The sequence below is a fragment of the Balaenoptera ricei genome, chromosome 19 (assembly GCF_028023285.1).
Source record: "Balaenoptera ricei isolate mBalRic1 chromosome 19, mBalRic1.hap2, whole genome shotgun sequence".
NCBI lineage: Eukaryota > Metazoa > Chordata > Mammalia > Artiodactyla > Balaenopteridae > Balaenoptera > Balaenoptera ricei.
Genome location: NC_082657.1, coordinates 10,405,739 through 10,428,540, shown reverse-complemented (window position 1 = coordinate 10,428,540; position 22,802 = coordinate 10,405,739). Strand labels below are relative to the sequence as shown.

Here is a 22,802-nt window from a genome sequence, read left to right as displayed (position 1 = left end):
GGCAGATCGGTGGGAGTGGGGTTCTGTCTGAGGGGCTTGACCAGGAAGAGATTCACCCCCAGAAGTATCAGACCCCACAGGGGAAAACTTCAGGGGGGTCAAGCCCCTGCAGAAAGGCAGGGAAATCTCAGACCAGGGAGGGAAGGGGTGCCCCGAGCTGAGTGATGACCACGATCAGAGAGGTGGGCTGGGGGAGGGAGGTGCCGACATGCGGGCCCAGGCAGACAGCCCCATATCCTGGCTACCGCAGCTGCTCACCCCCTCCTCAGACCGGCTCCTGGATGTCGGCTGTGAGGGTGGGCACTGTGATTAATGCAGTTAATTAATTGACAAGGTAGCTGAGGCAGCAGCTGAGGCCAGCGCTCCAAGCACGCTGGCCTTCAAGGGTCTGCTGGAGTCTGCTGCACCCCGTGGTGAGAGGGTAGGTCATGATGCGTTATTGGTCTGGAGGGCGTGAGCCAAGCCTGGAGGAGCCAGCCAGGCAGGGACCCAGGAGTCCGGGCCCCCAGCCCCTTCCTCTCTGCCTTGATTACCCTTCCCCAGATCTCAGGGTCTCAGGCTATAAGTCTCTGCACCCCGCCCCCCCCAGATGTTTCCCCTGGGCTCACACAATGCCCTGGGCAGCCCCGACTCTGCCACCACAGGAAGCCTGCATCCCAGGGCCCAGGCAGAGGAAGCGTGTCTGGGGACCCAGCTGACACTTCATGAAGCTGTCACCAGCCTGGCTGGCCAAGGGAAGCTGAGGGAGGGTGGTGTTCCCATGGCCACACTCTCCCCCGCCGTGGTGCTGGTCACGTCCTGGCCAAGGTCAGGGCACAATCACCTGCCCAGCAGCGTGCTGGACACTAGGGTCCGAACTCCAGGCCAGCCTTCCTCCTGGCATCATTTCTCCTGCCTCTGCCTGAAACGCAAAACATCTGGGCATTAGCCCACACTAACCCCGTCCCCCTCACCCCCACAGCCAGTCAGCCTCCGTGTCCCAACCGTTCCAACTTCTGAATGTGCTTGCAATCTGGTTCATCCTCCATCCCCACGACCCTGACTCCTGAAGCCCGACCCACTCCATTCTGAGGGATTTTTCTAAAGCACAAACCTAACCCTGTCCTTCCCCCTGCCTATAACTCTCTGTGGCTCCCCAGTGCCCCCAAGAAAAAGCCCAAACTCTAACTCAGCCTCAGCCTGTATGATCTAGTGCACTGCTGATTCCCCGTCTTCACCTTTATCGAGCTCTTACAGTGTGCCAGGTACTGTTCTAGGCTCTGGGGATACAGCAGTGACCAAGACAGACGAAGATCCCTGCCCCCGGCACTGATGTTCTAGTGGGGAAGAGACATCAGCTGCTATGAGGAAATCGAAGCAGGGCCAGTGGAGTTTCTGTTCTCATCATTAAGGTGGTCAGGGAACACCCCAGAGCAAAGATCCGAAGGGAGGGAGGGAAGGGGAAGTGTTCCAGGATGAGAGAATAGCAAGTGCAAAGGCCCGGAGGTGGGACTTGCCTGGCATGTCTGAGGAACAGTGAGGAGGATGGTGTGGCTGGAGCAGGGTGAGCCAAGGGGAGAGGGTGAGAGATGAGGTCAGAAAGAGGATGAGCACAGGTCACGCAGGGCCTTGTGGGCCGCTGTAAAGACTTGAGCTTTTTTCTGAGTGAGGAGAGAGCCACAGCAGGGACCTGATCTGCTGTAGCTTCTCTGGCTAGGTGTGGGAACAGACTTCAGGGGCAACGGCAACCCTCCCTGGGAGGATGACCCAGGGGAGAGACGCCACTGGCTTAGACCAGGCTACAGGCAATGCAGGGATCAGACCTGGTCCGCTTTGAAGATATATTTTGAAGATGGAGTTGACAGGATTTCCTGATGGATTGCATGGGTGGCGTGGAGGGGGGCGGTGGTGAGAGAAAGAGAGGAGTCAGGGATGACTCCAAAGCTTCCATCCTGAACCTTTTACTGAGGTGGAAATACCTAATAAATGGGCCATTAAGCCTACAAGGGCTGAACCATCCTATTCATTCATTCAGAATGAGACACTTAGAATGGGGATTGTAGAGCCATGGGATTTTTTTTTTTTTTTTTGGCTGCGCTGGGTCTTTGTTGCAGCATGCAGGATCTTAGTCTTGGGGCATGCATGCAGGATCTAGTTCCCCAACCAGGGATCGAACCCCAGCCCCCTGCATTGGCGCTGAGTCTTACCCACTGGACCACCAGGGAAGTCCAAGCCATGGGATTTTAGAACCTCATTCATTCTGCAAATATTGAGCGTCTACTAGGAGCCGGTCTCTGTTGCAGACGCTGAGGGTGAGCAAAACCAGGCAAAGAATTCCTGCTCTCAGAGAGCCAAGAAGGTCATGAAAATCTGCTGTGTGAGATGGGGAGAAAGTGAGGTGCAGGGTGAGGGGACGAGGGCCAGCTAGTTGGAGAGAGGAGGGCTGTGTGGCCATCGGGGACAGATTATTGGTGATGAAAGAACTTGCTGAGAACCTTGCCCCACAAGAAGCTAAAAGTGGGTTTTTTTAATTTAATTTTTATTTATTTATTTATTTTTGGCTGCGCCACGTGGCTTGCCAACCAGAGACTGAACCTGCGCCCTCCGCAGTGAAAGCACAGAGTCCTAGACACTGGACCGCCAGGGAATTCCTAAAAGTGGGGTTTTTTTTTAATCCTCTGAAGCAACCAGGGCCACTCTAGATGCAGGAGGGCAGTCTCCCTCAGAAGAGAGGATTGAACCCAGGTCACAGCAGTAAAAGTGCCGAGTCCTAACCACTGGACCGCCAGAGAACTCCCCAGAAATGGAGAGGTATCTTGCAGCCACAATGACTTCCTTAGGACAGGAAATCTGAGTCCCAGAAGGGACCCAGCGACCCAAAGAGGGATGTGGGGCTCTGTGGACTGTAGCTTGGCTTCCCTTGGAAAGGGTCTCCTCCTCCAGGAAGCTCTCCTGCCCCTCCCCTCGGCTGGGTCAGGCCCCTGCTCTAGGTCCAGCCCCACCCCTTCAGTCTTTCCAATGAAGTGCTTGGTGATCACTATCTGTACAATATCTGTCTCGCCTCCTGAATGTCAGCTCCTAGAGGACAAGCACGTGATTTGTCCCGTCACATCTGTGGTACCTGCCCCCAGAACAGAGCTTGATATTTATTCAACAGGTTTTTTTTTTTTTTAACAGTATTGATTGAGCACCTACTATAACCAGGCCCTGGTGTAGGCTCCGGGGATACAGTAGGAAACAAGACAGGCAAATCCCTGTCCTCAGGGGCTGACCCTCTAGCACCCAGGGCCTGCGGGTTGAGTCACTGTTTTTTGCTCACTGGTTGGCATAGTCTGGGAAAGAATAACTGGCGGGAAGGTTCCTACCATTCATGCCCTTGAAGTTCTAAATCTTCGCTTTAGCCAAGTCCTTCTCCAAGTGAAGAACCCTCAATGGCTCCCACTTACCTCGAGAAGAAAACTTAAGCCCTTGGCCCTGCCCTACTTTGCTTCTGCAGCTCACACTGGCCTGGGTTTTTCCCTGACGGAGTGCCCTTCCCTCCTCACCCAGCTAGAAAGGGGCATAGCCTTTGGGGACCCTTGTCCCATACTCAGTGCCTTTGGGGGCCATGTGGGTAATGGTTCCTGGCACCTTGAGGGAAGGGGGCGGCCCTTCCTCAGCTCCACCTAACTGTTGCCCCCAGAGCCTCACATCCTGATTTTTGTCTGGATTCGACCTTTAATCTCCAGACCCTTCTGTGCTGCTTGTCCGCTTCTGGAACGATGTTATGTGGGCCAAAAGTAACTATGTGGGAGAGCCGGATTTGGCCTGCAGCGGATGGCTGGCCGCCTCTGCTTGACTCCCCTGCCCTGCCAGCCCTGTGAGGAGCTTACAGGAGAAAATCATTTTAATGGAATTGTCACAAGGGACCCCGCAGGGCTGCTTAAACATCCCCATTTCACAGACGGAGGAAATTAGGCTCGAAACAAGGTCCCCACCTGGAAAGGGACAGAGCCAGCAGGAAGCCCCCAGCCAGCTTCTCCGGGGGCCCACACATGACACTCTGCAGTTCGGTCCCGCCGCAGAGGAGGAGCCCATCTTCCAAGGTGGCACCCTTGGGTTTGAGTTGCAAGATATATGTGGGGCTTCCACGAGATGATGTCTGCGTCACACAATGGCCTTCACTGGTGACTTGTTTTGAGAAGTGCCTGGGACGGGTCCTGCCCAAGGGGCTGCCTTCTGCTGGGGACCCTCTCACTAGGGTCCTCTGTTAATTTTCCCTGGATTCCTGTGTGAGGCCAGCGGCGGCACACGCTCCTTCCCTCACATCTCGGTCGGAGACAGCTGGGCATGGGCCTTGCCTTGAGGCTGGGTGTCGAGGGCTACTTGTAATTACACTTACCTGGCTATGTTTATTTACCAAGCACTGATCTTGTGTTTCCGGGGGCCCTGTGTGCCAAGTACTCTACAAACATCCTTTAATCCTTAAACGGCAATCCCTAGGAGATGGACACCATTATTACCCCCCTTTTACAGCCGAGGAAACTGAGGCACGGACAGGTTAAATGACTTGCCCAACGTCACACAGCCAGTAAGTTGCCGAGCCAGGATTCAAACCCAGGCACTCAGTCACCATGCTGTACTGCCTTACACAGCAGAGAAACATTCATCTTTATTCTGGTTTTTATTTTTTTTAATTTTTTATTATTATTTTAAAAATTTATTTATTTTATTTATTTATTTTTGGCTGCGTTGGGTCTTCGTTGCTGCACCGGGCTTTCTCTAGTTGCGGTGAGCGGGGGCTACTCTTTGTTGCGGTGCACGGGCTTCTCATTGTGTCGGCTTCTCTTGTTGCGGAGCACGGGCTCCAGGTACACGGGCTTCAGTAGTTGTGGCTCGCGGGCTCCAGAGCGCAGGCTGAGCAGTTGTGGCGCACGGGCTTAGTTGCTCTGCGGCATGTGGGATCTTCCCGGACCAGGGCTCGAACCCGTGTCCCCTGCATTGGCAGGCGGATTCCCAACCACTGCGCCACCAAGGAAGCCCCCGATTTTATTTATTTATTTATTTATTTTGGTCACACCGCGCGGCATGCGGAATCTTAGTTCCCTGACCAGGAATCGAACCCGTACCCCCTGCAGTGGAGGCGCAGAGTCTTAACCACTGGACTACCAGGGAAGTCCCCTTTATTCCAGTTTTTATTAACAAACAGAAAACAAAAGATAAGCTGAGAAATAAAAGCCATACGTTCAGACATAAACTGGTACGCAAATGCTCACAGCAGCTTTATTCATAATTGCCAAAAGGTGAAAAAACTCAAATGTCCATCAACTGATGAACGGATAAACACAATGTGGTCAATCCACACAATGGAATATTACTGAGCCATAAAAAGGAACAAGGCACTGACCCATGTTACAGCGTGGGTACACCTTGAAGACATTATGCCAAGTGAGAGAAACCAGACACAAAAAGCCACATGTTGTATGATTTGATTTATGCGAAATGTCCAGAAGAGGAGAATCTATAGAGACAGAAAATAGACTAGTGATTGCTAGGGGGTGGGAGGAAGGGAAATGGGAGTGACTGTTTAATGGGTACAGGGATTTCTTTGGGGGATTATAAAAATGTCCTAAACTGGATTATGGCCATGGATGCACAACTCTTGTGAATATATGAAAAGCCATTGACTCGTACTTTATTTATTTATTAGTCTAACTTTTAAAAAAATATACATAAGATATAGACATTTATTTATTTACATACTTACTTATTTTGGTTGCGCCAGGTCTTAGCTGCGGCGTGCGGACTTCTTAGTTGCAGCATGCGAACTCTTAGTTGCGGCATGCATGTGGGATCTAGTTCCCTGACCAGGGATCAAACCCAGGCCCCCTGCATTAGGAGCACAGAGTCTTACCCACTGGACCACCAGGGAAGTCCCTGAATTGTACATTTTTAATGGGTGAGTGGGAATTTTATCTCAGCAAGGCTATTTTTAAAAAAATAGGCACAGCAACTACTGAGCCCGCGTGCTGCAACTACTGAAGCCTGCGCGCCTAGAGCCCGTGCTCTGCAACAAGAGAAGCCACAGCAATGAGAAGCCCGCGTGCAGCAGTGAAGACCCGATGCAGCCAAAAAATAAATAAAAATTAAAAAAAAAAAAAGGCACAGAGGGCTGTAGGTTTTATAGAAAGGTGAGAGAAAGTATTATTACTGTGTAGGAAAAAAAATGAAAACTATCCTCACACTTTGAATTTTTTTACAATTTCTTTTGGGATAGATTTAGGTTTTTGTTATTTTTGGAGGATTCTTTATTCCCTCCAAACATTTGATAATGAAAAATTTCAAACATACACGTGTAAGCTGGAAGAATGGCCCAGCAGCCTCCCTCATCCTCTGCCCCTAGACTTGACAAAGGGTCACATTTTGCCACGTTTCCTTCGTCACTTTATCGTTTTTGTTGTTGTTGTTTTTGACGAACCATTTGAGAGTACATCACAGATATGACATTTCCACCCCTTATCATCTCCTTCTTCTTCCTCTTCTTCTCCTTCTCCTTCTCCTTCTTCTTCTCCGCACAGCTTGTGGGATCTTAGTTCCCCGACTAGGGACTGAACCCAGGCCCTCGGCAGTGAGATCGCAGAGTCCTAACCACTAGACCGCCAGGGAAGTCCCATCCGCCATTTATCTTCTTTTTTTTTTTTTAAATAAATTTATTTATTTATTTATTTTTGGCTGCATTGGGTCTTCATTGCTGCATGCAGGCTTTAGTTGAGTCAAGTGGGGGATACTCTTTGTTGCGGTACGTGGCCTTCTCATTGCGGTGGCTTCTCTTGTTGTGGAGCATGGGCTCTAGGCACGTGGGTTTCAGTAGTTGTGGCACACGGGCTCAGTAGTTGTGGCACGCGGGCTCTACAATGCAGGCTCAGTAGTTGTGGCGCACAGGCTTAGTTGCTCCACGGCATGTGGGATCTTCCCGGAACAGGGCTCGAACCCATGTCCCCTGCATTGGCAGGCGGATTCTTAACCACTGTGCCACCAGGGAAGCCCCGCCATTTATCTTCTAAGAAAAAGGAATACTACATAAAATAGATAACCAGCAAGGACCTATTGTATAGCACAGGGAACTATACTCGATATTTTGTAAAACCTATAAAGGAAAATAATCTGAAAAAGAATATACAATACACATATATGTATTGAGATATATATATAAACTGAATCACTGTGCTGTACACCTGAAACTAACACATTGTAAGTCAACTATACTTCAATAAAATAAAAATAAAATAGGGAATTCCCTGGCGGTCCAGTGGTTAGGACTCTGCGCTCTCACTGCCATGGCCTGGGTTCAATCCCTGGTGGGGGAACTAAGATCCCGCAAGCTATGCGGCATGGCATAAAATAAAATAAAATTTTTAAAAAATGTTTTAAATTTAAAGGAATACTACATAACCACAATTTAATCATCACACCTAAGATCATGAACGGTAATTCCATAATCATATGTCATCTAGCCTGGACACAAATGTCCCTAGTTTTCCTCAAACTGTCTTTCTGGCTGGCCTTTTGGGAATTGGGATTTCATAAAGATTCTTGCATTGCATTGCGGGTCTGCATTTCAGGGGGCAGCCCCTCAGTGATGGCCCGGCCTGGCCCGGAGGTGTCTGGGTCCTTCACTGACCCGACCTCTCTCTCTCCTCTCTCCGCAGGAGCCCAGGATGTGCGAGTTCGGGCCGCAGCCGAGGTGCGGGGCCACCTGGGGGACACCGTAGAGTTGCCGTGCCACCTGCTGCCCCCAGCGCCTGAAATCCGAGTGTCACAGGTGACGTGGCTGCGCCTGGACGCTCCTGAGGGTAATCAGAACGTGGCCATCTTCCACCCCCTGTATGGTCCCAGCTTCCCCAGCCCGAAACCTGGCAAGGAGCGGCTGTCCTTCGTCAATGCCGGGCAGAGCACCGGGGCCGGGCAAGGCACAGAGCTGGAGGTGCGGGACGCCACGCTGGCCCTCCGGGGGCTGACGGTGGAGGACGAGGGCAACTACACCTGCGAGTTTGCCACCTTCCCCCGGGGCACCAGTCGGGGAGTGACCTGGCTCAGAGTCATAGGTGAGCAGGGGTGGGGGCAGGGCTGCAACGAAGTGGGAGGGTCCGGGGGTGCAATGCGCGAGAGCCCCTCACCGGCCTGTTTCTCCTCTTTAGCTGTGATATCGACCTTGTCCGTGACCTTCAGCCAATGGGCAGCTATTCATTAAGCACCTACTGTTTGCCACACGCTGTTCTGCAAGTTGGAGAGACAGCCGGCAACAAGCATTCAGCAAATTGAGTACCTACTGTGTGCCAGGCACTATGCTAGGCTCTAGGGATAAAACAGTGAGGAAGACAGCACTCCCTGCCCTCCTGGAGCTTAGACTCCAAACAAAGGAGTAGATAACATAAATAAGAAAAATAAGAGTGAGTCAGGTGGTTATAGGTGCTTCAGAAGTTGGAGGGGAGCAGGTTACAATTGTAAGCGAGGGTGGTCTGGTGCTAACCCAAACTAGGAGGTGAGGGAGCCCTGCAGGTCTAGGGAAGAGAGTTTCAGGCAGTGGGAATAGCAAGTGCAAAGGCCCTGAGGCAGGGCACACCTGGAATGTCTGAGGAAGAGCAAGGAAGTCAGTGTGGCTGGAGATGCATGAATGGAGGAAAGTAGAAGGAGGCGAGGTTGAGGAGGTGATGGGAGAGCACAGATCACAGCCTCATGGACCACGTGAAGATTTTGGCTTTTGCCTTGAGAAAACAAGAGCTACAGGAAGTTCTGAACAGAAGAGGGATGTGATCTGGCTTGGGTTTTCACAGGCTCCTTCTGGCTATGTGGTGGGTGAGGGTGGAGGCTGGGAGACCACAAAGGAGGTGACGGCATAAGTCCAGGTGGGAGGTGATGGCAACTAGACCAAGATGGAGACAGTGGGGGTGATGGGAAGAGATTGGATTCTGGAAATATTTTAGAGGTTAAGCCAGAGAATAATCAATTTGGCAAAGAAAGGAAACACCAGGATGTTGCAATACTCAGAGTGAGGGCCCCAGTGGACTCATTTAGATAGAACGGTCAGCAAAATCCTCTTCGTCGAGTCCCAAAGTGTTAAGCAGGAGCCACCCTCGGGGACACGTCCACGGGCAGAGGAATGAATGCCCAAGCAGAGGGAACAGCCTATGCATACGCTGGGACATGAGAGCCAGCTTGGCATGTTCTAGAAAGGAGGCTGGTGGGGCTGGTGGCAGGGGCTTGAGTGACCCTCAACAAGGCAAGAAAACCAACAGGGTCATAACGATTGCATGGGCCTCATAGACAGAGGCCAGGTGGCTCGACTTCATCTGAATTTTTTTTTTTTTTTTTTTTTTTGCTACGCCGCTCAGCTTCCAGGATCTTAGTTCCCCGACCAGGGATTGAACCCATACCTTTGGCAGTGAAAGCTTGGAGTCCTAACCACTGGACCACCAGGGAATCCCCTTTATCTGAAATATTATTTGGAGCCATCAGAGGATTTCAAACCATAAGAGCACCTTGACCAGGCTCTTGAAATTGCTTTAAAAAGATGACTGGCTGCTGTGTGTGGGCCCATCAGAGGGGTAGACAAAGGTAGAGGGAAGCAAGGAGACCAGGTGAGAGGAGGCACTGGCTTGGAAGGGGGAAGAAGCAGGAGGGGAGGGGAGTGGAATAAAGAGAGAAGTGGAATAAAGTGAAATAATCACACTTTTAAGAGATAGAAGGTGCTTGTCTGTGAATTAAGGGAGGAGGAGGATCAAGAACTCCCAGCCTTCTGGTCCAGCAGGAAGGTGACCCGCACAACCACTTGGCGAAATGGGGAAGACTTAGGGAAGGCGTCTTTTTGAAGATGCTATTTCTTGCTAAATCTTGGCAATCCCCTGGGATCCCATCTTCCCCCGGCAACTCCACAGAAGCCACGTCACTCTGGACACTTTATCTCCCCCACTGTCAGCCCCAGAGAGTTGGGGAAGTGTACCCTGTACTGTCCCTCAGAACACACTTCCCTTCCCAAGGAGCCCCAAAACCACAGTTGTTTTGCATAAGGCACAGCTCTTCTCCCCACTCATCCCTCACAAAGGTCTCTCTTCTGCAATCATTTGTTCTATTCAAGAGATGCGTAGAGAGCACCTGCCATGCACCAGGTGCCCACAAAAGTGCAGAACAGAACAGTGAAGCCTCCACTTTCTTGGGGAGTCAGATGTCAGGGAAGTTTCCTTGAGGAAGTGAGGCTGGGATCTGGAGGAGGAGGAAGGTAAGACAAGGAGAAGGGATGCCAGAGCACTCCAGGCAGTGCAAGTCGCTAAGACCCTGCAGTGGGTGGGAGTGGGGATGGGGTGGGTGTGCCTGGAGCTGTCATAGGACTGATGGGAGGGTGATCAGGGAGGATGTGGGGAGGCCCGTCAGAGACTTTAGTGGTCAGGAGAGAATGCAGGAAGGATAGGAAAGGAGAGGAAGGCAGTGCCACGTTGAGAAGCTCAGGAGATATCCAGGTGGAGAGATCCAGGAGGCAGCTAGAGACGCCTCCTGGATCTCTCCACCTGGTGGAGAACTCAGGTGTCAGAACTCAGGTGTCTGGTTATGGGCACACATTAGTAACTGTGGGTTGTCATTATTATTCCTCGTGGAGGTTTACCCTGCCTAATATTTTTCCATGTTTTCCAGGAGGATGAGTGAAAAGGGCAAAAAATTTCCAGCTTTGGGAAGCTCCATTGCCTTTATCCCACTTCTGGCACCACAATCTAATGGTGATTAAAGGGAAAGAAGTTGGAGGGCTTTTCAGCTGGACCTTTGAACCTCATTATTCTGCTTTGGCTTTTCTTTTAAAATCTCGGCCTCTTCCAGACTTGTGGACATTGTCTGTTTTTCTAGCAGAGCAGAACAGAAAATATAATGGCTAATACTTAGATAACACAGTGAGTGTCAAGTACCGTCCAAAGTGCTTTACATATCAATTTATTTAATCTGTATAACAATCCTATGTGGTGGGTACTATGATTATCCCCACTTTACAAAAGAGGAAACTGAGGTACAGAGTTGGGAAATGACTTGCCCAAAGCCATGCAGCTGCAAAGCAGCAAAGCAGCAAAGCTGGGAATTAAACCCAGGCAGTTGGGGCTTAACTGCTCAGCTCCACTGCTGAGGTGTTTGTTGAATGACTCTAGGTGTGGAGTGACCCACGCTGCCCTCTGTTCCTTTCCCTAGCCCAGCCCCAGAACCATGCCGAAACACAAGAAGTCACACTCAGTCTGGATCCTGTACCCGTGGCCCGCTGTGTCTCCACGGGCGGCCGGCCACCTGCCCGAGTCTCCTGGCTCTCATCCTTGGATGGAGAGGCCAGAGAGAGCCAGGTGTCAGGACCCCTGCCTGGTACAGTCACCGTCACCAGCCGCTTCACCTTGGTACCCTTGGGCCAAGCAGATGGTGTCAAGGTCACCTGCAAAGTGGAGCACGAGAGCTTTGAGGAGCCAGTTCTGCTGCCTGTGACCCTCTCTGTGCGCTGTGAGTGCATCAGGATGTGACCACACCCCCAATACTGTCTACACCGGCTTCTCTAGGGCACCGTATACACTATCCCTGAGTGTTGTCTACATTGGCATTCTGGGTCAAATTCTGCACTGCCTTCCTGCCCATTGTCTACACTGGCTTCCCGGGACAACATCTGCACACTGCCCCCTCATTGTCTATACTGGCTTCCCTAGGCTCTCACCTTGCTGCCACAATCAATGGTAAATCAGAATGGGTTTGCAAGGGTCGGTATTATACATTTCTTCCCAATTCCACATCCAGTGAAGTCTTACCGGTAGCTTCAATCAGCCGTGTGGAGTATTTACACCAAGGAAATTGGCAGACACCTCAAATCAGGGCTATTCTATTTTTTTTTCCCCTCCGTTTTCAGAGAGCCAGTTTACCAGCACACAACTGCACCCAGCAATCTTTTCTGGCTCTCGTGGACCCCAGTTGACACTGCTCCCTCACTGTCTATATCCACTACTCTGTCTACACTACCCAACCCACTATTGTCTACATACACACCCCCATTCATACTGTCTAAATTGGCTCCCTGGACACTGTCTATACTGACTCTCCTGGGGCCTCTACACCTACTTCTGCCCCCCAGCGTAATCACATTGGCCCCTCTGGACCCTATCAACATAATATGTGTTTTGTTGTTGTTGTTGTTTTTTTGGCCACTCTGTGGATTAAACCCGGGGCCACAGCAGTGAAAGAGCCGAGTCCTAACCACTGGACCGCCAAGGAATTCCCCGCTGTACGCTGTCAGTATCAACCCCTTCTGATATGTTCTGTGCTAGCCCTTCCCCAAACTGCTTACACCAACACTGCCTAATATTACCCAGAGAGGCTCCCGCTGGCACTCTTCCCACAGACCCTGCCAAACAGTTACTTTAGCAGCTTTTCCAGCCACTGTCCGATCATACCCCATACCCCAACTCAGCATTTTCTATACTAGTTCCCCAGACAATGCCTTCAGTTAAACTAACTCCCTTATCTACTCTGGGCATGTCAGAAATGACACACATTATCTCGAGTGGCTCCCTCGGGCGCTGCCGCAACGAACAGTAACTTCCTCAGAATGACCCTCAGCCGCGTCCCTGGACAGTGTCTGTACAGCCCGGATTGATTTGCCCCACGCATTCGCCATGGGTCCGCCTCCTGCCAGCCCATTTCTTTAGGATTCTTATCTATCTGCTCACCCATCACCCCTTTTGGGATTCTCCCTGTCACTGAGCCAGTCCCCCCATTTCCTCCAGACCCCCCCGAGGTCTCCATATCTGGCTATGATGACAACTGGTATGTCGGCCGTAGTGAGGCCTCCCTGAACTGTGACGTCCGCAGCAAACCGGAGCCCACAGGCTACGACTGGAGCACGTGAGTCCTGTTTGGACCCAGACTCCTGGGTCTGAGGGGGGAGGGGCCGGGGGCCTGGATCCTGGGGCTGAGGGGGGAGGGGCCGGGGGTCTCGATCCTGGGTCTGAGGGGGGAGGGGCCGGGAGTCTCGATCCTGGGTCTGAGGGGGGGAGGGGCCGGGGGTCTCGATCCTGGGTCTGAGGGGGGAGGGGCCGGGGGTCTCGATCCTGGGTCTGAGGGGGGAGGGGCCGGGGGCCTGGATCCTGGGTCTGAGGTGGGAGGGGCCGGGGGCCTGGATCCTGGGTCTGAGGTGGGAGGGGCCGGGGGCCTGGATCCTGGGTCTGAGGTGGGAGGGGCCGGGTGTCTGGATCCTGGGTCTGAGGGAGGAGGGGCCGGGTGTCTGGATCCTGGGGCTGAGGGAGGAGGGGCCGGGGGTCTGGATCCTGGGTCTGAGGGAGGAGGAGCTGGGGGCCTGGATCCTGGGTCTGAGGGAGGAGGGGCCGGGGGCCTGGATCCTGGGGCTGAGGGAGGAGGGGCAGGGGGCCTGGATCCTGGGGCTGAGGGAGGAGGGGCAGGGGGCCCAGACTACTGTGTCGTGAGAGGAGCACCGGCGACCCAAAACCGTGAGTCCTCCAGAAGGAGGGAGCTCGCAGTTTGGGGTGTTAAGGAGTAAGTTTCAGGTCCGTAGAGCCTGGCTCCTGAGCGCTGTCAGACCTGTACTCCCCATGGACCATGCTGTCCTTCTCATGTGACCCCTCAAATCCCCCAGGACTTCAGGCGTCTTCCCAGCCTCAGCAGTAGCCCAGGGCCCCAAGCTGATCGTCCACTCGGTGGACCGGCTCTTCAACACCACCTTCATCTGCACCGTCACCAACGCCGTGGGCACGGGCCACGCCGAGCAGGTGGTCCTAGTTCGAGGTAAGCGGGTCTTGGGGATGGTGTGTACGACTGGGTCTGCTCCCCAAGTGTTCCTCCCTCCTGGGTTCTGGGGCTGCACTGGGGGAGGCTGCGCCGCCGACCTGGGGAGAATTCAGACCCGCCTCAATGATGGGAGGGGGCCGGTGTGGCTTGCCCCCAGGTGGGATCTGATTGGGGTGACAGGGTAGGCGCTGACAGAGGAGTTAGGACGTTGAGACCTGTGCTGGGGTCTTCCTAGAAAGCAGAGGCCTGGGAAGGGTCTTCAGGGAGAGATCCAGGGACATTGGCCTGGCCTCCAGCCAGTGAGACACGCCCACAGAATTGCACAACAAACAGTCACGTGAGGGCAGCTAGACAAACACTCGGAAACAATGGACTTCTTACAGTGAGGGCTGGTCAGTATGACCCAGAAACCAGTTTGAGTGTGTGTTGGGATGTTTGTGTTTCTAGAGATGGTATTTTGGATTTGTTTTGCTTTGCTTTGTTTTTTGTTTTTTTATGGCCTACCACTCGGCTTGCGGGATCTTAGTTCCCCGACCAGGGATCGAACCCACGGCAATGAAAGTGTGGAGTCCTAACCACTGGACTGCCAGGGAATTCCCTGGAGGTGGTATTTTGGAAATGGTGGCTGATGTGTCTGTGGGTCAGAAGTTCTCTGAGTCTCCACGATGGGAACTCAAAAACACAGATAGGACCCAAGACACGTAGCTGGAGAGGAAAAAAATAAAGCCAAGAATAAAGCCCAGGTTCGGGCTGATGGAAGTGGGGTCGCAATCGCAGCTGTAGCCCGGGAGGCTTAGAGGGAGGCAGGGGGCCTCAGGGGGTGGGAGGAGAGCCCCCTCAGAAACACAACCAAAGACAAACTCATAGGCATCGGTGTGAAGACAGACACACCCACACCTGGAGACAGACGGAAGCAGGCCCCCATACTGAGATGATCATAACACACACACACACCTGGAAAGACACCCAAATGAAAACGGATCCCTCTTGAGGAATTCAGACACTCGCCGGGGAGATATGATGTAGCTACTCAGAAACAGTGTCACAGACCACACACCCAGAGAGACTGTTGGCCCGCCTTCAGCGCATCTGACACGCTCAGGTGCACAAACACACACACCTGGAGGCAGACACCATCACGCAGACATGCTAGAAGCAAAAAGAACCGCGGGCAGCAACAATTCCACGCGCGGAAATATCATCGCTCACACACAGATGCTGAGAAGGTAACTCGAAGACGTTCTCAAGTGCACACCCTCGGAAACTCCAAAAACCCCATTGTGGAGATTCTCTTTCAACAAACCATCATCTGACAAGTATTTGCTGAGGTTTCCTCTTGGCCAGGCATTCTCCTCAATGTGGGGAATACAATTGTGACCCAGTCTCAGTCCCTGCCCTCAAAGGAACAGCCAGACGAGGGTCAGCTCCACCCACCCAGCGAGGTGCCCAACTGGAAATACACCCCCTGAACCTCTATCCCAGATACTCACCGGAGAAACTGGTCTCCCCACCAGCACTGGGTCAGTAGGCACCTCTGTGGGGTGGAGCCTGCAGAACACAGGCGGGATCACACTTGAGGGCCATCGGAGGAAGACAGAGCCACGAGAGCATGGACACCCCCCCCCGAAACACCCAGAAACCCCAGGGATATCCACCACTGGAAACACCAAAGCGAACACACTGGGTTCAGATTTCAGCCTTGGGTGATATTCACCAAGTGAAACACACATACTCAGAGCCCCATCAGGAACCTGGGCGCTTGGGGGCTGCGGGTAATGCACACAGAATCACACCCCCAGAGACTCTCCCAGTGGTAACCACAGACCCGCAGACAGTCAAAAGCTTCATTGCAAAGACTTGCACCTACGGATGGACGCCAACAAACGTGGGGACACCCTCTGAGCACCCTAGAAATCATCACGGGCAGTGAGTGTGCCAACAGGTGGCCTTGCCCAGAGAGGAGATTCACTCACGGCTCTTGGCAGGGTCACGTCAGAGGGTCTCAGAGACACCTCACGTTCCCATGTGCACACAGACCAGCACACGCTCTCACGCTCGGTTTGGGGTTCACGCCAGCGAAAACACAGGCAAGGCCACAGGCTAGACATTGCTTCAGAGAATTTCTGAACCACAGACAGGAACATGTTCACCCACCATCTCCAAATTATCATCTCCAGTAACACAGACACACGTTCCGACACGTGCGAAAACTGGTCTCCAGACTTCACTGAAAGAAATCTTTCCCATCTCCAGGGTACAGGTATAGGAATATATTCCCCCTAAAAAGTGTCACAAAATACTACTTACCCTTCATACTTGAGGTAAACTTTTTCTGTTCTATTTTGTTTTACTGCTGCTTGTGAGTCACCAGACTGATCTGACAGCCCGCTAGGTCGTGACCCCCCACTTTTGGAAAACATTCAGAAACAGATGCCTGGGTCGCAGCCCCTCTGGTGTGCAGAGGCGCGGGGAGGGAAGGGTCAGGTGTAAGTGGACCCTCCCCATCCCCCCCCACCCCGGTCTCTCCCAATCACACCCTGCATGCAGGGGTGGGGGAAGCGGGGGGGGGGTCTGATAAGATGCCAGTTGCATCCATGTCTATCCCTGTTGTGGGGCCCGGACGCCCCCTCCCTCATCCTCACTCCTCCCCGCTTAGGGCTCCCTGGCTTCCTTCTCCGCCCGACCCCAGCCCCCATCCTCCCCCAGACCCCTCCCCTCCTGCAAGCTCAGCCCCTGCTGGGAGAGGAAACCGGGACTGTGGGCTTCAGGAGCCCCACTTGCCACAATGGGGACACGTGCTCCCAGCTGCTCCCGCTCCCGGGGGAGGAATTACCAGGAGGCCCCTCGCCCTTCTCAATCCCCTTTCTCTCAAGTGCAAAGAGCTTTGGAATCAGACAGTCTCACGCTCAAATCTAGGCTGCCTCTTCCTGGCTGGATCAGCCCCAACATTCCGTGACGCTGACCTCTGAGCTTCTGGGAGGGGGTCTCAAACTCAGGTGCCTACAGGGTCCTGGCGAGTGACCGAGGTGGCCAGGTGTGGAACTCTGTCCCCTTCAGAGTCACCAGCCTGACTCAGCCACAGCCCATCACCAGGTGGAGGAGATGAAAGTTTAGTGTTGCCAGATCTGATTTTTTTTTTTTTTTTTAATTTTTTGGCCGTGCGTTATGGCATGCAGGATCTTAGTTCCCCCACCAGGGATTGAAGCCACGCCCCCTGCAGTGGAAGCGCGGTGTCTTAACCACTGGACCGCCAGGGAAGTCCCTGGGATCTGATTTGTTTTTTCCCTCTAAAAGAAATCTGGAATTTGTGGTGAAATGGCCTAGTGCTTTAAATGTTAGCTAGCAAGTTTAATTTTGGTTTTTTGTTGGTTGGTTGGTTGGTTTTCTATTTTGTTAACAAGTTTAATCTGGGGGAGACGCTGTGCAGGTGTAAGGAGATCCATCTGGGGGCCACCCATTGGCAACCCCTCCACATACAAAGCGCCCAGCCTGTAGCGAAGAGGGAACGGGCTCTCCCTTCCCTCCACCTTCTTCTGCCCAAGTTGAGTCACCTCCCTAGTTCCCATCACTGCCCTGCTGTGTCCTGGGTCCCCCCCTCCCCACTCCCAGATGTATCCTCTTGACCTCGTGTCTCCCTTTCTCTCTCACCCCTTCTTCTCTCTCCTCAGACACCCCCCGGGCCTCGCCCCGAGACGTGGGTCCAGTGGTATGGGGGGCTGGTGGGGGGATACTGCTGGTGCTGCTGCTTCTGGCTGGGGGGTCCTTGGCCTTCATCCTGCTGAGGGTGAGGAGAAGGAGGAAGAGTCCAGGAGGAGGAGGAGACGGCAGCGGAGGAGGGTCCTACGATCCGAAAACTCAGGTGTTTGGGAATGGGGGTCCCGTCTTCTGGACGCCAACTGCCCCTGGTCCCCCGCAGCCAGAGGGCAAAGACGAGGAGGACGAGGAGGAAGAGGAGGACAAGGCAGAGAAAGACCTCATGTTGCCTCGGCCCCCGGCACTCGAGGACGACATGGAGTCCCAGCTGGACGGCTCCCTCATCTCCCGGCGGGCAGTTTATGTGTGACCCCAAGACAGGCAGACAGCCAAGGGTCCCAGACTGGTTGAACTTGTTTGTCCGGACGACACTGGAGTTCAAAGCTACCTCCCACTTCCTTTCCTGGGATGTGGAGGGAGGTGGAATGTCACACACTGGACTTCTGTCTCCAGGGCTGCATGGGGCAGGGGGACCCCCCACCCCGGGGAGCTCGGGAATGGGGACCCACAGCACCCTCCCTCCCAGAGACTCGATTTGGGCTCCAGCCTGCTCTGGCCCCATGACACTCAGGAGTTAATAAACACCTTGGAGGAAAACATTGGGGGTGTCTTGTAATACATCGGACCCCCTCCTTGGGGGGTGGGACAGGGACTGCCTGGTCCCAGGGGTGGGCCCTGGAGACTGGGAGCCTGGTGGAGGCTAGACTTGGTGAGGCTGGGGTTGGGGGCCGGCGGGGGTGGGCTCTGGTCACTTGGGTCCTTGAAGGACACATTGGATGCCCGAGACACCTAAGGCCAGTGGGACTAGGAACTGGGCTTAGAGGCTGGTGCTTGGACTCGGGAGTTCCAGGACAGAGGCTGCCTTCCTGGGTGGAGTGGCCAGACTGGCGGGAGAACTGAGCTCCCCGGGAGAGCGGGGCTGGGATCCTGGACTTATGGGCCCTTGAAGGTGGGGAGGTGCTGTGATCTGATCCTCTGAGGGCAGCTCAGACCCGACCTCCCAGAGCTTGCTGAGGATACTGGGAGGGAGGACTGCCCCTTCATTCTCGGGGCCCTGAGGGGATGGGGCAGGTGGGGTTGCTGAGAAACCAGGAAAGTCCCACCTCTGGAAGACACGGCCGGCCGTGGCCTTTCGTACCTCCTTTGTGTTGCCTTGTCCCCAGGCTGTGCCCAAGGGGATTTTCAGTGATTCAGAGGGAGGGGCTGCAGCTCTGTATCCTTCTCACTCCCCCCAACCATTAGAAAATCTCCCAAACCCGGGCTGGGGACTGCGGTGGAGGCATGGGGAGGGGCTTGGTGAGCCCGTTTCTTCCACCTGCATTGCCTTCCACTCACGGTGCGGGGACACCGCGGTGACTCGGGCAGAGCTCGCCCTGCCCTCCCGGATGTGCAGTCAACCACGGGAATAGCAGCAATTTTAGGGTGAGCGTGTGTAGACCGAGCAGCAGTTCCTCTGATATTCCCCCACGCTCTGAAGCCCTCCAGAGGATGCCAGGCTATGTAACAGGAAGCTGTGGAAATCGGATAGTCCGGGGATCCAGGCAGCATTCCCACCGGCAGCTTTCTCTCTGCATCTGTGTAGCGGGGTTGATGGAAGGGGGAAGCCTGTGGATGGGGCTTTGGCACACATGTTATTTCCCTTAGTTGTTTACTGTCTGTACCACCCTGTCGAGGGCCCCCCCCCCCCGCCCCCACCTCCTCCCACAATGGGAGGGTAGTGCCAGGAGGGCAGGGGCGGGAAATTGGCTGATCTGGCAGACAGTAGGTCCCTGAGTGTCCCTGCTGGGCCCCTCCTTACATGTCTAGAAAAACACCAACTGTGTGCCAGACCCCACCCCTTGGAGCGTGCAGTGTGGAAATTGGCAAGTAAACAGGTAATTGGTCCAAAAACGATTCAGGAAGTGGGAAGTGTTACAAAGGAGAGGCCCAGGGGGTCATGGGCTTCTCTCCACCCCTTTTCCTGTTAGGTTACAGGAGCTATGATCCTCTGCCTAGGATGACTTCATTCTATGTAACGAATGAGGGGGTCTGATCCCAAATCCAGAATCACACCCCGCCCCCCAATTTTTTGCCTTTTCGCTCCATTCCTCATCACCTCCCTTCCCTTAGCTGCACACTCTCGCATCATCATTCTGCTCTGGCCACGTGGCCTCCTTGCTGTCTTTAAAAACAACTTGAGGCTTCCTCCCCAGGACCTTTGCGCTGGCTGTTCGCTCTGCCTGGAACGCTCTCATATTCTCATGGTTCACCCCCTACAGCTCCTTCAGGTCTTTGCTCAAATGTCACCTCACAGTAAGGCTCTCTCTGACTGCCCTTGAGGGCCCCTGCTCTGTCACTTATCACCTACCCTACTATACACTATTATCCTCTATCACTTACTATCACCTGGCATATTAGCTATTGTGTATATTTCTCTACTGGTGTCCTCCCTGCCCAACAAAACATTAGTCCAATGTGACTGGGACTTTTGTTTTGTATGTTTTGTTCACCACTCTATCACACAACAAATGATCGGTAAGGATTAAGTGAATAAAAAGAATGTCCTCTGCCCTTGGGAAAAGAGGTAGGCAGGTGGGCGGTGACTTGGGAGGTGGGGCTGGGAATCAGGCACTGTGGCTTCCTCCTGGAGACTCCCTCACGCTGTCCCTCTTCTTGCAGAGACACCCAACACAGCAGGCGCAGGGGCCACAGGTGGCATCATTGGCGGCATCATCGCTGCCATCATTGCGACTGCTGTGGCCGCCACAGGCATCCTCATCTGCCGACAGCAGCGGAAGGAGCAGAGGCTGCAGGGGGCAGAGGAGGAGGAGGAGTGAGTGATGGGCCCTAAGAAGTGGATGAGGGAGGGGTCCCAGAACTGGACACACAGAGTTGGGGAGGAGGCTGGGAGAAAGTCATCAGCAATGGCTGAGTGACCCAAAATGACCGTGACTTAAATGGGGTGGAGAGGAGAGTTTATCTCTGTCTCCTAGAAATCATGGCTATGACAGTTCTGCTCTGTGACGTCATCAGAGCCCAGGCTCCTGCTATCTTTTTGCTCCACCTTCCCTAGCGTGTGACCTTCATTCACATTCCAAGATGGCTCCCCCCTCTTTTATTGTTGTCTATGGACATGACAACCAGACATGGCCATCCTGGCCTCAATGACCCCATTCCTGTCAGTGGGAAAGGGAAATGGAAATAGAGGGCAGTCGGCAGCCCTGTAAGGGAACCCATCACTTCTTCTCATTTCCCATTTCCCAGTGGCCTAGTCACATGGCTGCCTCAGCTGCAAAGGAAGCTGGGAAACGTAGTCTTTATTCTGGTGGCCACGTACCCAGCCAAAATCTCTATTACTATGAGAAAAGAGGAGCCTAGATATTGGGGGAAACTAGCCCCACTTCTCTTTGTAGAACACTTATGTGCCAGGCTTGACGAGATGTATGTTACATGTGTGATCTCAATGAAGCCTCACATCCATCCATTCATTCATTCGTTCAATAGGTATTCAGGAAGTACCCACTTGGGGCAAGACCCTGAAAGCTAGGAACACAACGATGAGACAAACACTTAAAAGATGTCCAAAAAAATAAAAAAATTTAAAAAATAAATAAAAGACGTCCACACACATAAACATATAATATCATGGAAACCTAAATTTTCAGATGGAGCTAAGGGTACCCATTTTCTCAAAGAGGAAACAGGTTCAGAGAGCTGAAATCACTTGCTGACATTCATCCAGCAAGAAAGCGTTTTGGGGGCAAAATGGTTCTGAAATAATATGACCCAGTGTGTTTGAGGAGGAACACTTGTTAAAAATGCACCTTCCTGGGCTTACACCAAACCTATTGAATCAGAACTTTTACAAGAAGGGCTTGGCATCTGTATTTATAACAAACTCCCTAAGATGCACAAGAAAGTTTGTGAACCACTGTCTTAATCACCTAGTCAATGCAAACCAACAACGTGCTGTTGATCTCTTCTTCTAAGCCCATGAGACCCAGTGGTGTCTGAGATGGCCCTGGCCCTGGCCTCCCAGGGTTCACAGTCTCAAGGAGACAGACCTGTTCCCAGACAGTGACAGTCCAGCATAGCCAGGGATGGGCTAGGGAAGCTGAGGGAGCTGGGAGAGGTTAGAGGGGGCACCTGACTCAGCCTGAAAGATCAGGGAGGGCTTCCTGGAGGCAGGGACATCTGAGCTGGGGATTGAAGGCATAGTAAGCCTCCATCATTATTATATATATAGGATGCTCTGGTCTGAGGGTGTGTAGAATGAGGGAATTTAACATAGTTTGGGGGGCAGGAAAGCATTTCATTCATTTTTTTCATTCCCTCTTCTAACAAATATTTCCTGATATTCCTCATAGTGTGTTCTGGGAACACCATGTTGACAACACAGATCTCATTTTTTTTCCCTCACGTTGCTCACAGTGGGGTACAGTCGTTGAATGAGATCAGAAATAATATTTCAAATACAAACTCAGTAAGTGCCCTGTGAGGGACGTATAGGTAGATATGATCATATAACAGGAGTTCTGGATCCTCCTGGAGAGTCAGGAGGGCTTGCTGGAAGAAGAGAAATTCATGGGATGAGTAGGAGTCAGCTGGGTAAGGGGAGGTGGGTGATGGAAAGAGAGATCAGACAGAGGAAAGAACTGTGCAGTGGCCCTAGGGTAGAGGGCTTCTCAGGGCTTAGCCTTCACCTGACCTACCTCCTACCCCACAGCCTAGAGGGGCCTCCCTCATACAAGCCGCCGACTCCAAAGGCAAAGCTGGAGGAGCCGGAGATGGTGAGCACTTCCCCTGGAGCCCAGGCTGCCCCCACATCCCCACACCACTTTTGCCACTGAGGCCGGGGCTGGGAGGGGGGACTGGTGGGGAGAGGCTGTCTGGGAGGGGGGGTGATCCTGACCTGTCCCTCTCTGTCGCATCGCAGCCCTCCCAGCTCTTCACCCTGGGGGCCTCGGAGCACAGCCCACTCAAGACCCCCTACTTTGATGCTAGTGTCTCGTGCGCTGAGCAGGTAGGAGCTCGGGAGAGGACAAGGGTGGGTTTGGGATCTGAGTTTAAGGGCCTCCTTACATAAGAGGTCAAGGACTAAAGGTTACAACTCAAGTTCAGAGCTGTATCTCTGGTCAGACCTTAGAGCTCTGAGATACATTTAGGATTCAGTGGGGGAGGTCATGGTTGTAAAAGTCCAAGGACATGGGGTGAGAGTTTTAAGTCATCCCATCAAAGAAGACTGGTTGAGTATCTCCATTTGCCAGACACTGTACCTGGAGCTGGGACAAGACAGACAG

General features: G+C 53.1%; 1 protein-coding gene and 1 non-coding gene across 4 annotated transcripts in view; one reads left to right on the top strand and one right to left on the bottom strand.

Moving 5' to 3' along the window:
- NECTIN2 (nectin cell adhesion molecule 2) overlaps positions 1-22,802 on the top strand; it is a 28,456-nt gene that overhangs the window by 4,163 nt on the left and 1,491 nt on the right. Inside the window, exons 2-8 of one of the 3 annotated variants that reach the window (XM_059904032.1) lie at positions 7,668-8,063; positions 11,185-11,481; positions 12,753-12,870; positions 13,619-13,767; positions 20,182-20,335; positions 22,229-22,292; positions 22,439-22,525. In XM_059904032.1, coding sequence (XP_059760015.1) covers positions 7,668-8,063; positions 11,185-11,481; positions 12,753-12,870; positions 13,619-13,767; positions 20,182-20,335; positions 22,229-22,292; positions 22,439-22,525 — 1,265 coding nt within the window. Of the gene's footprint in view, positions 1-7,667; positions 8,064-11,184; positions 11,482-12,752; positions 12,871-13,618; positions 13,768-17,438; positions 18,123-20,181; positions 20,336-22,228; positions 22,293-22,438; positions 22,526-22,802 lie in introns of those variants that run through there. The other 2 variants (XM_059904034.1, XM_059904033.1) reach the window with 2 other exon arrangements.
- On the bottom strand, positions 5,818-5,890 carry TRNAR-CCU (transfer RNA arginine (anticodon CCU)). Its single transcript has one exon. It is a non-coding gene; the product is annotated as a tRNA-Arg (tRNA).